Source organism: Drosophila yakuba, chromosome 3R (assembly GCF_016746365.2).
Source record: "Drosophila yakuba strain Tai18E2 chromosome 3R, Prin_Dyak_Tai18E2_2.1, whole genome shotgun sequence".
NCBI classification, from domain to species: Eukaryota; Metazoa; Arthropoda; class Insecta; order Diptera; family Drosophilidae; genus Drosophila; species Drosophila yakuba.
This window is the reverse complement of record NC_052530.2, coordinates 9,238,471-9,250,277: the sequence shown is the minus strand read 5'-3', so window position 1 is coordinate 9,250,277 and position 11,807 is coordinate 9,238,471. Positions and strand designations below refer to the sequence as shown.

The window sequence follows — 11,807 nt, the reverse complement described above, 5'->3', positions numbered from 1 at the left end:
TAGCTCCGGCGCCTATATAAAGCAGCCCGCGTCCGAAATTTCATATCCGTTTTACGTTTGTCAAGCCTCATAGCCGGCAGTTCGAACGTATACGCTCTCTGAGTCAGACCTCGAAATCGTAGCTCTACACATTTCTGTGAATTTTCCTTGTCGCGTGTGAAACACCTCCATTAAAACTCAATATGGTGAGTAATCCAACAAAAAATCGATTGAAATAATGTGTAGAAGAAATTTGTGTGGGCAAAATTCAATGGGCGAACGCGACGCTTCTTTTTGTCAAAATGGCGGCCGGCCTGCGTTTTTCTCGAAAAGTGATGACGTCAGGGCTTCTTTTATTGTTCGCAAAGAGAAAACGCTATTAAAAGCTAGGGGAAAAACGGGAAAAAAGGGAGAAAAGAAGCAAGAAATATTAGTGCATTGCCGGCGAAACGCTTCTGCAATAAATTATTTTCCATTACATCTGTTAATTTTGTATAGGCGCATTTAGATAAAATTACAGAAAAAAAATGGCGAAAATAAAATTCCGGCGTCGCCGAAGTAGAGCAAAAAAAAAAATTATGTATACCATATAACTATCTGTCTCACTCGCACCCAGGGTCGGCTTATGTTGGGTGCGGCTCTGCATTATCGATTTTCTCGGGGTGTGGAACTAATCATCCATTTTCCCTTTCTCCATCTTCACAGCGTGAATGTATCTCTATCCATGTTGGCCAGGCTGGTGTCCAGATTGGAAACGCCTGCTGGGAGCTGTACTGCTTGGAGCACGGTATCCAGCCCGATGGCCAGATGCCTTCTGACAAGACCGTGGGCGGAGGTGATGACTCGTTCAACACCTTCTTCAGCGAGACTGGAGCTGGCAAGCACGTGCCCCGCGCCGTGTTTGTGGATCTGGAGCCCACTGTGGTCGATGAGGTCCGTACCGGAACCTACCGTCAGCTGTTCCACCCCGAGCAACTGATCACCGGTAAGGAGGACGCGGCTAACAACTACGCCCGTGGCCACTACACCATCGGCAAGGAGATCGTCGATCTGGTTCTGGACAGGATCCGTAAGCTGGCCGATCAGTGCACCGGTCTGCAGGGCTTCCTCATCTTCCACTCGTTCGGTGGAGGTACCGGCTCTGGCTTCACCTCGCTGCTGATGGAGCGTCTCTCTGTGGACTACGGCAAGAAGTCCAAGCTGGAGTTCGCCATTTACCCAGCCCCCCAGGTGTCCACTGCCGTGGTTGAGCCCTACAACTCCATCCTGACCACCCACACCACCCTGGAGCATTCCGACTGCGCCTTCATGGTCGATAACGAGGCTATCTACGATATCTGCCGCCGCAACCTGGACATTGAGCGCCCCACGTACACCAACCTGAACCGTCTGATTGGCCAGATCGTGTCATCGATCACCGCCTCCCTGCGATTCGATGGTGCCCTTAACGTGGATCTGACTGAGTTCCAGACCAACTTGGTGCCCTACCCACGTATTCACTTCCCTCTGGTGACCTACGCCCCCGTCATCTCCGCCGAGAAGGCCTACCACGAGCAGCTGTCGGTGGCTGAGATCACCAACGCCTGCTTTGAGCCAGCTAACCAGATGGTGAAGTGCGATCCTCGTCACGGCAAGTACATGGCCTGCTGCATGCTGTACCGCGGTGATGTGGTGCCCAAGGACGTTAACGCCGCTATTGCCACCATCAAGACCAAGCGCACCATTCAATTCGTCGACTGGTGCCCCACTGGCTTCAAGGTCGGTATCAACTACCAGCCACCCACCGTGGTGCCTGGAGGAGATTTGGCCAAGGTGCAGCGTGCTGTGTGCATGTTGTCCAACACCACGGCTATTGCCGAGGCCTGGGCCCGTCTGGACCACAAGTTCGATCTGATGTACGCCAAGCGTGCCTTCGTTCACTGGTACGTCGGTGAGGGTATGGAGGAGGGAGAGTTCTCTGAGGCTCGTGAGGATCTTGCTGCCCTCGAGAAGGACTACGAGGAGGTCGGCATGGACTCTGGTGACGGTGAGGGCGAGGGTGCTGAGGAGTACTAAGCGTGCCGCCACTCCAACGCTCGATGGGAGCGTCATTGGTGGGCGGGAAAACCGTCGAAATCAGTGTTTACGCTTCCAATCGCAACAAAAAATTCACTGCAACACTGTAAAGCGTATGAAAACGAAGCTTGTAAGAAAAACCAGATAGTATTTTATCCACAAAGACACGTATAGCAGAAAAGCCAAGCTAACTCGGCGATAAGTTGTGTACAAGAATAAAATCGGCCAGATTCAGTGTTGTCAGCAAAAAGAAAACCCTGTTCGTTTATCTTTGCCTTCTTCTTTCCCAGCGATCATACATTTCGGAATGAAAGAATGGGGTCATTGGACGCGGTTTTTACTGCGGGAAAGCAGAGCTGCCGTTCACTTCGTTTATAATTAGCGCTTTCTATTTTCCCCCGATTCGGGCCGCTGCTGCGCTTTTCCGCCTGCTGCTTGTGGCAAGTGTAGCACGCTTTAAGAGGCAGTCTGGCATGCACTAGGCTTTCCACTTGGTGGTATCGATCCTGTGGGACGATGAGTCATTCCTTTCGGGGCCATAGCATAATCGTTGCCAGCTCAGCGAAATGATGACTTCATTTCTTAACTGCCGACAAGCATGCGAGTGTACACACTTACAGAATTGTTTCTGTACATATATGTATGTGACTACGGTGGAGGTCGAAATAATAGCAACACAGGAATGATTCCACATACATACATAGATCGGGAAACGTACACAATTCTTTTACATACATATGTATGTATTATTCTAGCTTAGTCATTTTCGTTGCATGAAATAAGTATGTAACTCCGAAATACCTGAAATAATAAGGAAAAGAAATGAAGCCTTAGCTTCAGCGAACTTCCGAAGTTTGCAATTAGTTTAGAGCTAAATGCATACATATGTATATATTTAAGTGACCGCGTTTGTACATATTATGTATGTATGTACTTTGTGCATGATGTATATGTACTTTTATGGGGGTTGATTTCCCAAAACGAAATTGAAGCCTAGGTAAACCGGCTGGTTGTTGTGTTGTACGTTTATGTGGGTATATAATCTACATATGTATGTAAGCCGCCTTCTCCGTTTGCGCCCAATGCGGAATTTTCAAGAAACAGACCGAGGAGGCAGCTGGTATCGAATTTCCAAAAATAGCCATGTAAACGCGCAGGAAATGCAGCACAGGAGGCAGATGTGTACGTATGTATGTATGAAAACACATTTACTGCATTGATAGGAAATGCAGAGACCGGCGCCTTCATTGAGGTTATGTCTGACGTCATTTACTACAAATATGCAAAGAAATGTGACTACCTTTGCCGTTTAAGTAGGTTGCAAGAATAGTTTACCCAATAGAAGACGTTTAAGACTAGTTTAAAATAGTTTCAGCATTAAAACACGCTTTTTCAGCTATAAATGAAAACAGTTGGCTTCGTGAAATCAGCGCCAGCTGCAAACACAGATTTGCTTTGGCGTTATGACTATATTTGTACATGGATGGTGTCAAGCCAACGCATTTTTATAATGACGACACTTCGAAACCGGCTGACAGATATTCGTTCAGACAGATGTGGGTGGACTAGATGATGCCCACATTCAAGCTCTCAGTCACGACTGATAAAAAAAGTAAAGTTCGGAAATAGAGAAACAAATGTACTGGCAAATCTGCTTCAGAGTACAAAATCAAAACCAATAACAAAATTCAGTACACATTTGTATTCCTTTAGTTTAAAAGGTCTGTTTAAAAATAGGTCATAAGAATAGCATAAAATAAGTTCGATTTTGTTGGTCAGCCTTTACTAGGATTAAGTTAAGGGATAGACAGAGTTGTTTAATACACATGCCACAAATCCATTTGTAGAAATTTATTCTACATTTGTTTGACATGCTAATTTTGGGCTGCCAACCTATTTTACACTAGAGTTGCCTGGTTACAGGAATATGTACCGCTTATTTCAATACTCAAAAACAGAAAGGGCTAATAGAAATTTTTAAATGTCATTGTTTTTAAACGCATAGCCTTTCATTAAGACAAATAACAAATAACTTATTTTCTATGTTGGAGATAAGCAATATATCAAATATTAAAAAAAATCGCTGGGGGTGCTTTACAAATGTATGCAGAAATGTTTCCAATTCATTTTTGTCCTATGGGGATTATAATTTAAATTATAATATATAATATCGTATCTAATATCTAATAAATTATTTAATATCTTCCCAGTGTGGTTTTGGCTTGATTTGACCGCTGCTTCCTCAGCTACGACATCTGAACATAGTTTTCGAAGCTTGCGTAAATGTGGCGGAATCACCAAGTGCAGTGTTGGTTCTTTGAGGGCTCCAACTCCCTTGCAGAGTTTTTGAAGTTCGACAAGAATTGAATTACGGCCATTACATAAACGGGTGGCTTTCAAATTGCAGCTGTGGTTATCGACTGAAAAATCCTTGTCAATCGCCCGGTTCAACTGTGTGCTGATGCACATGACGTGCATCACCAAGGCCAAGATCTTCAATCAATAGAACAGTATAGGAGTATAGATATATGTTTATATACATATGTATAGGATATGTTTCAGCTTAGAAGGATGCCCATAAGATTTACTACGCCGTTAGTGCGCCCAGGACTTTCCTTATGGTCCATTATCCATTCATTACCCACTTTTTCGATTTCAAGGCCATCAAAGCTATGCTCATGCTTCCATTATCTCAGCAAATCCATTGCGGAAAGGTTTTCAAATCAAAACAAAAACATACACTTGTAGAGATGTGATTTGGATACAGTATACAGTTTGCACGAATAGTTTTCAGTCACAAGCACACGGCACGCTATATTTCGAAATTATGTCACGTTATGTAAAAAAAAAATATTGTGGTAGGGATAGGGATTATTATATAGGGTTTTTTTTTATATGTTAATATATACAATTTTTTTTATTACTATAGAAGAACGAAATATCAGTACATATTTTTAGTACGATTCAGTACAAGAAAGGGTGTTGTATATATAATTAAATTAAAAATACCTCACGCTTGATCAATTTTATACAAATTCAATGAGTTATTTATTTGTTTGTATTTGATCTTAAAGTCGTGACAATGCGATCGTGAGGAAAATCAAGTCCGGTGCTGCATTTGAAACTAGTTCCACTGCATTGCAAAGTTCCCTAGAATTAGTTTATTGTCAAAACACTGCGTTCAGTTTGTATACGAAATCCAATGTCCCGGAATAAAATATTTTTTAAAATATAGGAGACAACCGAACTGTTGAAAAACACATACTTAAACCATGCCAAACAGCAAGGAAACTGGAACCGATCCCGATCCTGTGGATGATCTTAAGTTAAGCGGTAGCGATAGCGTCGCGTAAGTATTTCTTACGAGGATTCGGTTGCCATTACTTCTGGATGTGCTTGGTACCCTAACAGCTTAAAGGATCTGCTGCAGAAGCGACTTTTGGAGTGTGGATGGCGCAAGGACATTGAGGAAATGATACGCCACACCATCGAGGAGCGCGGAGTGGCCAACTTGAGCCGCGACCAACTGGCTGCCGAAATAGTCCCCCATGTAGGTTTATGTCCACTATTTTCGCGCTTTCTAAATCAATTAAGAACTATATAGGCTCGCGCTCTGGTGCCTGATGTAATTAAAAAGGAGATGCTGATGCGCGTGCGCGCCGCCCTGGAATCCTCGCTTCCTCCGGAGAAGAACTGACTGCCCCTCCAGTCCCATTCAGAAGGTAGTGTTCAGCTGAGCATTTAACGGATTAAAACTGCACGTCTTAAATTCTAGCACACGTGTTTGTGGTTTATTATCGTATTTCGGTAGATATTTACATACTTATGCTAGTTATGAGTTGCGCCATTAGTTATACAATATGCATGTAATAAATAAACAACCTAATTGTAGTTAATTGTAGTTAGAATACGTTGTCGCTATGTTCATGGTATGGGTACTCGATTGGCTAAACAAAATTTGTGGTGGTTATGTGGGGAAAATTAGGAACGCGGTTGGGCTCTGCTTGCATTTCTTCTATTATGCTACAAATAATAAGGCTAAACTGTAGGTGCTACTCCGTAAATGTTTTACGTTTACTTATTCAATAACGAGTCGATTGAAAAGTCTTTGAATTTGGCGTTGGAATCATCGTTGAACGTCTGCGGCTGCTCCTCCATTTGCTCGTTTTGCTTGAAGTCAGTCGCCGCGGAAGCTGCCGTTGCTGTCGGCAGCATTTTCAGCAGTTTGTTGCGTGGTTTGCGCAAAAACTTTGTGTTTATTTGAAACTTGGTTGGTTTGTGGCTTGCACTGGACTGGGCTTGAAACATGGCAGTAATTGTGGTTGTGGTTGTGTTTTCCTCTACGGCTGTCGGCTGTCGGTTATCCGCCTGTGATGGTACTATTGAGGTTTCTGGCTGAACTGCATTAACATTAACTGGAGAGCTATAATTCTGGCACCAGGAGGCACGCAGTTGCACTCCGGCAGGGGACTTTACAAAGGCTAAAGGTTTTGACGCGAGCGATGGAGTGGGTGGTTTTGTCGATGCATAAGCATTGGGTCCGAAGCACTTGAGGAAATTTTGAACATGCAGCAAACTGTCGTTGTCGTTTTTATGCAACGGCCTGCGCTGCTTCTCCTCGTTCTCGTCCTCTGCCTCGTAGTCCACCGAGGATTGCTGCTGGGAGGAGGATGAAAAGGTCGAAGAGCTGCTATTGCTGCTGAGCTGTAATTACAGATTTGTCTTAATAAGGTGGTCTTAAAAGCGTGAGCTAAATGTCGAGCACCTACATCATCTTCATTATTTTCGATTAGCTGCTGACTGCTAGACACTGCCGGATTCAGCTTGTTGTATTTGCTGTGCTGAGGCAGTTTTTTGCTGCCGTGATTGCTGCTACTGCTGCTGGTACTGCTATGACGGACTCCTCGTTTGGCCAGGGACTGCTTTCTCTTTATCGTTATCTGTTGCTGCGGCTGCTGAAGGACTTGCTCACTGTGCGACTTTCAGCTGGTTTTGGCGAGGTTATCGTCGCGCCTTAGTTGGGACTGAAAGTAGAAAGGTCATGGATGAGTAAGACATTCACAGGCTTACACTAAGGATTTTAGGCTAGTCTTTGAATTATTCTTGAACAATTTTGTTTTGATGGAAGCATATCTTGATCTTTTCTTTCAGCCTGGCACACAAAACAACAAACAATTTCGGGTTAGCTGCCAACAGCAATGGTATATTAACAATGAACTCTATGGGCATATAAGCGGATGAATTCAAAATAGTGGCGTGTGTGTGTTTTGTAATTTCTTGCCCTTTTCCGATTGAGTGACTGATCGATTTATTGACTGACTGTGGGTGAATAATGCGTAGATGATCATGGAGCTGCCGCAAAATTAAAAGGTGAGGAGAATGCACGAATGACAGGCACGTGCTTATGATTATGGATTCTCATGTGACAAGAACATGCACCCACAATCACACTGACACACACACAGGAACTCGTTCGCACGCACTCTACTACCTGATGATGCGTGCTGTACAGAGCCGCGTGGTGCACCGCATAGGAGGAGGAGGTGCTACTTAAACCGTCAACGCCAACGCCGCCGCCACCCACTTGAATCTGAATGCTAGGATGTTGGTGTGGGTGTGGGTGGTGGTGCTGCTGACCCATGCCCGTGCCCGCTGTGGTCGTAAAAGTAGTTGTGGTTGTTGCTGCTGTTGCAGCCATGGCTGTCGCTGACCCACCTCGTCCAATTCCACCGGCAGCACCACCTCCAGCGCCCAGGCTCATTCCCACGCCAAGCATATGGGCGGCTGCCACAGCAGCGCTGGTGTGGTGCGACTGATGCAGATGATGTTGCACTTGTGGCTGCTGCTGCTGCAAAGGATGCGTCTGATGTTGCGCCTGATGCTGCTGCTGCTGCGATGAATGCTGGTGATGCAAGCTGTTGCTGTTCATGGCGCTACTGGCATTCAAGCTCCCAACGTTGCTGTTGCTGTTGCTGCTGTTGCCAGCATTGTTGTACGCATGGGCCGTAGACACGTGTCTATACAAATTGTGTCAAAAAATGTTTTTGGATTAGGCACATACTACGTTTTCTTTATTCTGTAATTCAAGGTGTGTGTGCTTGAACTATTGAACTTTTGAGTTCAATAAGGCAAATCTCACCTCATTCCCAAATTAGTTGCACTGGACATGTTTATGCCGGAGATCGACATCGATGAAGCAGGCGGTCCGCTGGCACTCGAAGAGCTTGTAGGATTACTGCTGCTGTTGCTCACACTATTGCTAATTGTATTGCTACTGTTGTTGCTATTGCTGCTGTTGCTGGTGGCACCTGGTCCGCGATAGTCGAGCACTCCGCTGGAACTCGCAGCAGCCACTGTAGGCCGACTATTAGCCATGGTGGGGATGGTGGTATTGATGGCCGTTGTTGCCAGTGAGACGGCTGCTGCGATTGTTGTGGCCGCATTAAGGGCACTGATGTTGCTGCCGAGTCCGATGTTGCTGCTGCCGCTGGAAGCTATTGTGGAAATGACAGAAGTTGTACAAGTTGATGTTGCTGTTGTTGTTGAGGTTGTTGATGTGGTTGTTGGAGCTGCCGTTGTTGATATGGCGGCTGTAAGCATTTTGGTTAGATTGTGAGAACCCCGTTGTTGCTGTTCCATTTCCACGAAGTTTGTATATTTGTGCGGTATTAGTTTGAAATTGGTATGTGCGTGTGGTAGGGAAGTATTGAACTTAGTATGCGGATGTGAGGCTTTCCTCACTGCATGCAACAGACAGCAACACAACGAACTTAAGTGTAACTAAAAGTAACAGCTTTTGATCTGAAGTTAACCATCAACCCAGCGTGTTAATATTTGGTTAAGCAAAATCTGAAAACTATGGGTACAGATAACGACAACTTAAGTAAATAAATTTAGAATTTGTGTTGGTTTTGTGTTTAATATATTAAACATTTTATTCATTTTGTAAATAAATAAAATCGAAAAATATTAGCTTTTAGATATCGAAAGAACTTAACAATTAACTTGGCCAAGGAAATCATATCTCGTCACAAGATTAAGTATAATTAGATCTGTATTTTTTTTGTAAATACATATAACTAACTTAAAAGTATAAATAAAGAAAGTTATCTAGTCGTGGTATGGTTCGATGATAAGGGTTGAGAAGCATTCCGTTTAAAATGGTGACGAGTTGTCAATGTGGTCGATAAATGCAATAGCTAATATTTCAATCACTAATTTTGTGCGACAATCTGTAATTTCATTTACAGCATGTGGCTGTGTATATATGTATGTACATAATTTGCTTATAAGGATGACCATTTGTAACCAGATTAGTTGTTAACTTAATATAAGTTACTTAAGACTACAACGCGAAGTAGATTTGTATGTACAAGGAATACCAAACAAAAAAATGGATGTACAGATAACTAAACGCAAAATTTGGTATGTGAGCAGTGGCTGTGTAAGTGGGATGTGGGCTCCTCCAGTGCCACATAGTTGGAGCGAGCAAGTGCCGACACCAAGTACAAGAGAGAATAGGCGCCTTCCCTACTTACCATGCGCCTCGGCCTTCGTGTTGCTTGCGATGGTATTCAGGGGGATCTGCAGGCGCGCATTGACCGCCAGCAGGTGATCACGTCGCGCTATAAGGCTGGTCACATGTTCTTCCAGCCGGAGGTTTTCGCTCTGCAGCTGGTGCAAGCAATTTAGCAGCGAGGCAACTGCGATTGAGACATTTAGTGTTAATTTACAAAAACTATCATTTAGCTCCCTATATTCGACTCATACTCACTGTCAAAGTGCTGCGCTTGCTCCATGAGAAACTGGGAGCCCTGTTCCCACTGCCGCTCCAGCAGTTGCTCCAGACTTTGCGGAATGGGCATGTTACCGTTCATACCACCACCACTGAACATCGACTGCAGCGGATTCGGAGCTGGTGTGGCGTTGCTGGGCACGGCCGTTGAGTTGCGCTGGGAGAAAAGGAAACATTATTTTTGATGTTTGTGTCATATAAAAGTCTGTATAGTGATTCTTACCTGCTTGCCGGGAAACGGAACTCCAGCGTACTGCGAGTTTATTGAATCGGGAGTGTAGATCGAGTGATCCTGAACCTCCATATGTAGCTGCTCGGACAGCTTCTGGGCAACGCTGCTGTTTGGGTTGATCTGGTTGCCCAGCATATGGGCGGCCGTATGTGTAATGATCGAACTGGCTGAGGTGACAGCATTGGACGAAGCCGGAGTCGCAGGAGGTGTTGGTGTGCTGCTAGATGGATTGCCCGAAGCATTCGGCGCTCCATTTTGCAGTAAGCGCACATCCTTGAGATCCTGTTGAGCATTGCTGAGAGCAGCTGCTGCTGCTGCTGCCGCCGCTGCTGCAGCTATTGTGGCGTCCTTGGCCTTGCGTCCACGCTTCCGTACATTTCCAGTTTGAGCAGCCGCCGCTGTTGGAGCTCCAGCCAGGGAACCGGCTGCTGCAGTTGCGGAGTGCATGTTAGATCCTATCTCCGAGCCGGGCGAACTGGGCGGGGAATCCTTTATGGCGCTCACAGGCATCATGGGCACGTCCATCTGGGTCTGACTCTCGTAGGTAAACTTAAGACCACCGGCAGAACTACTAGCTGCCACCGAGTTAAGTGGCAATTGGTTGTTCAGTACGACCAAGGGAGACGTTGTCGCGGGCACTGCAGTTGCCGATGACGATGAAGTGCTGGCCGTGCTCAGATCAGGCGTTCTGTTGTTGGGTTTTGACGTGGGCGTATTGGAAGAGGCAGTTGTATTAGTGTTAGTGAATTGCAAAATCTCTAGATCTTCATGTTGCTGCTGTGACTGTTGCTGTTGTTGCATGTGCGTAAAGCTAGCTGAGTTGGAAGCTGAGGCTGAGCTGAGATTAGGGGAAATGGATCTAGCGGGGGGTGCATATTGCTGATGCTGCTGTTGTTGCTGATGCTGCTGTTGCTGATACAGCTGCGTTTGCTGTGCACGTAACATTTTCTTGTTCAGAGGCTTGGCTTGGTTGGCGTTGCTGCCAGCCGGCAAGGCATTTCCTGTGGAGTTGCTGCTGCTGCGATAGTTCCCTGAAGCTGACATATTAACCGGAGAGTCTAGCAGATTTACCACATTAACCGCACCACTGGTGCCCCCACCCGAACACGAGGACGAAGAGGACGAACTGGACGAGGATGTCTGCTCGCCATTGTGATTGCAATTGCTACTGTTATTGCGCGTGTTGCGGCTATTTGAAGTCGCCCCAACAAATGCTGTTGTTGGCGGGGAATCTACCGAGGACGAGGACAGAGATTGCAGCATCACCACCGGCGAGGATACAACTGGTGGTAACGCAGATGTTGGTGGAGGGGTCGGGGTTGCACTGTAGTGAGGCGAGCTGTGGCGACTCTGCTTCTCGACTGGTGTGGCAGCAACAGTTGCTGGTATTGCCGTTGTTGCCACCGTCGCACCTTCGCTCTTATTTATCGCAGCCCCACGCTTTTTGCCCGATCTCGAGGGACCCTTGGAGTTGGAGGACGATATGGCTGGTGCAGCTCCACCCGATAACGAGGACGAGGACGAGGAGGTGGAAGTGGTGGAGGATGAGGATGAGTTGGTGGAGGAGTGCGGCTGTGATGACGCGTTTTGCTGCTGCTGTTGGTGTAACTGTTGCTGCTGCTGTGGATTTTGTTGGTGATGGCTGTTGTGATGGGTGGGGTGATGGTGGTGGTGATGGGCATGGGCATGGACATGGTGGTGACTACTGCCACTCTCACCGGAGCGCGATCTACGTGGGGGGTTGGT

At 45.9% G+C, this 11,807-nt stretch overlaps 3 protein-coding genes across 22 annotated transcripts in view; 2 read left to right on the top strand and 1 right to left on the bottom strand.

The window, feature by feature from the left end:
* Window positions 1–31: 31 nt before the first annotated feature.
* Window positions 32–2,289, top strand: LOC6536099 (tubulin alpha-1 chain). The gene is made up of 2 exons (XM_002096671.3): window positions 32–185; window positions 685–2,289. Exons 1-2 carry the CDS (start codon window positions 183–185, stop codon window positions 2,032–2,034), a joined length of 1,353 nt encoding a protein of 450 aa, XP_002096707.1. The 5' UTR covers window positions 32–182; the 3' UTR covers window positions 2,035–2,289.
* Window positions 2,290–5,185: 2,896 nt separating this feature from the next.
* On the top strand, window positions 5,186–5,935 carry LOC6536098 (enhancer of yellow 2b transcription factor). 2 transcript variants are annotated; one of them, XM_015192081.2, is made up of 4 exons: window positions 5,186–5,383; window positions 5,446–5,584; window positions 5,639–5,756; window positions 5,810–5,935. In XM_015192081.2, exons 1-3 carry the CDS (start codon window positions 5,307–5,309, stop codon window positions 5,729–5,731), a joined length of 309 nt encoding a protein of 102 aa, XP_015047567.1. In that variant the 5' UTR covers window positions 5,186–5,306; the 3' UTR covers window positions 5,732–5,756; window positions 5,810–5,935. The 2 variants fall into 2 exon arrangements, with proteins under 2 accessions (XP_015047567.1, XP_002096706.1); XM_002096670.3 differs by having other exon boundaries at window positions 5,187–5,383; window positions 5,639–5,935.
* The window catches only part of LOC6536097 (zinc finger protein zfp-1), a 28,952-nt gene continuing 22,943 nt past the window's right edge, over window positions 5,799–11,807 (bottom strand). For 4 of the 19 annotated variants that reach the window (XM_039375493.1, XM_039375494.1, XM_039375496.1 and 1 more), the window contains 7 exons: window positions 10,053–11,790; window positions 9,809–9,986; window positions 9,573–9,737; window positions 8,174–8,624; window positions 7,526–8,051; window positions 6,804–7,058; window positions 5,799–6,738 (listed from right to left, as the gene is read on the bottom strand). In XM_039375493.1, the coding sequence (XP_039231427.1) occupies window positions 7,017–7,058; window positions 7,526–8,051; window positions 8,174–8,624; window positions 9,573–9,737; window positions 9,809–9,986; window positions 10,053–11,790 (3,100 nt within the window). In that variant the 3' untranslated portion in view covers window positions 5,799–6,738; window positions 6,804–7,016. Of the gene's footprint in view, window positions 6,739–6,803; window positions 7,059–7,525; window positions 8,052–8,169; window positions 8,625–9,122; window positions 9,738–9,808; window positions 9,987–10,052; window positions 11,791–11,807 lie in introns of those variants that run through there. The other 15 variants (XM_039375502.2, XM_039375503.2, XM_039375510.2 and 12 more) reach the window with 11 other exon arrangements.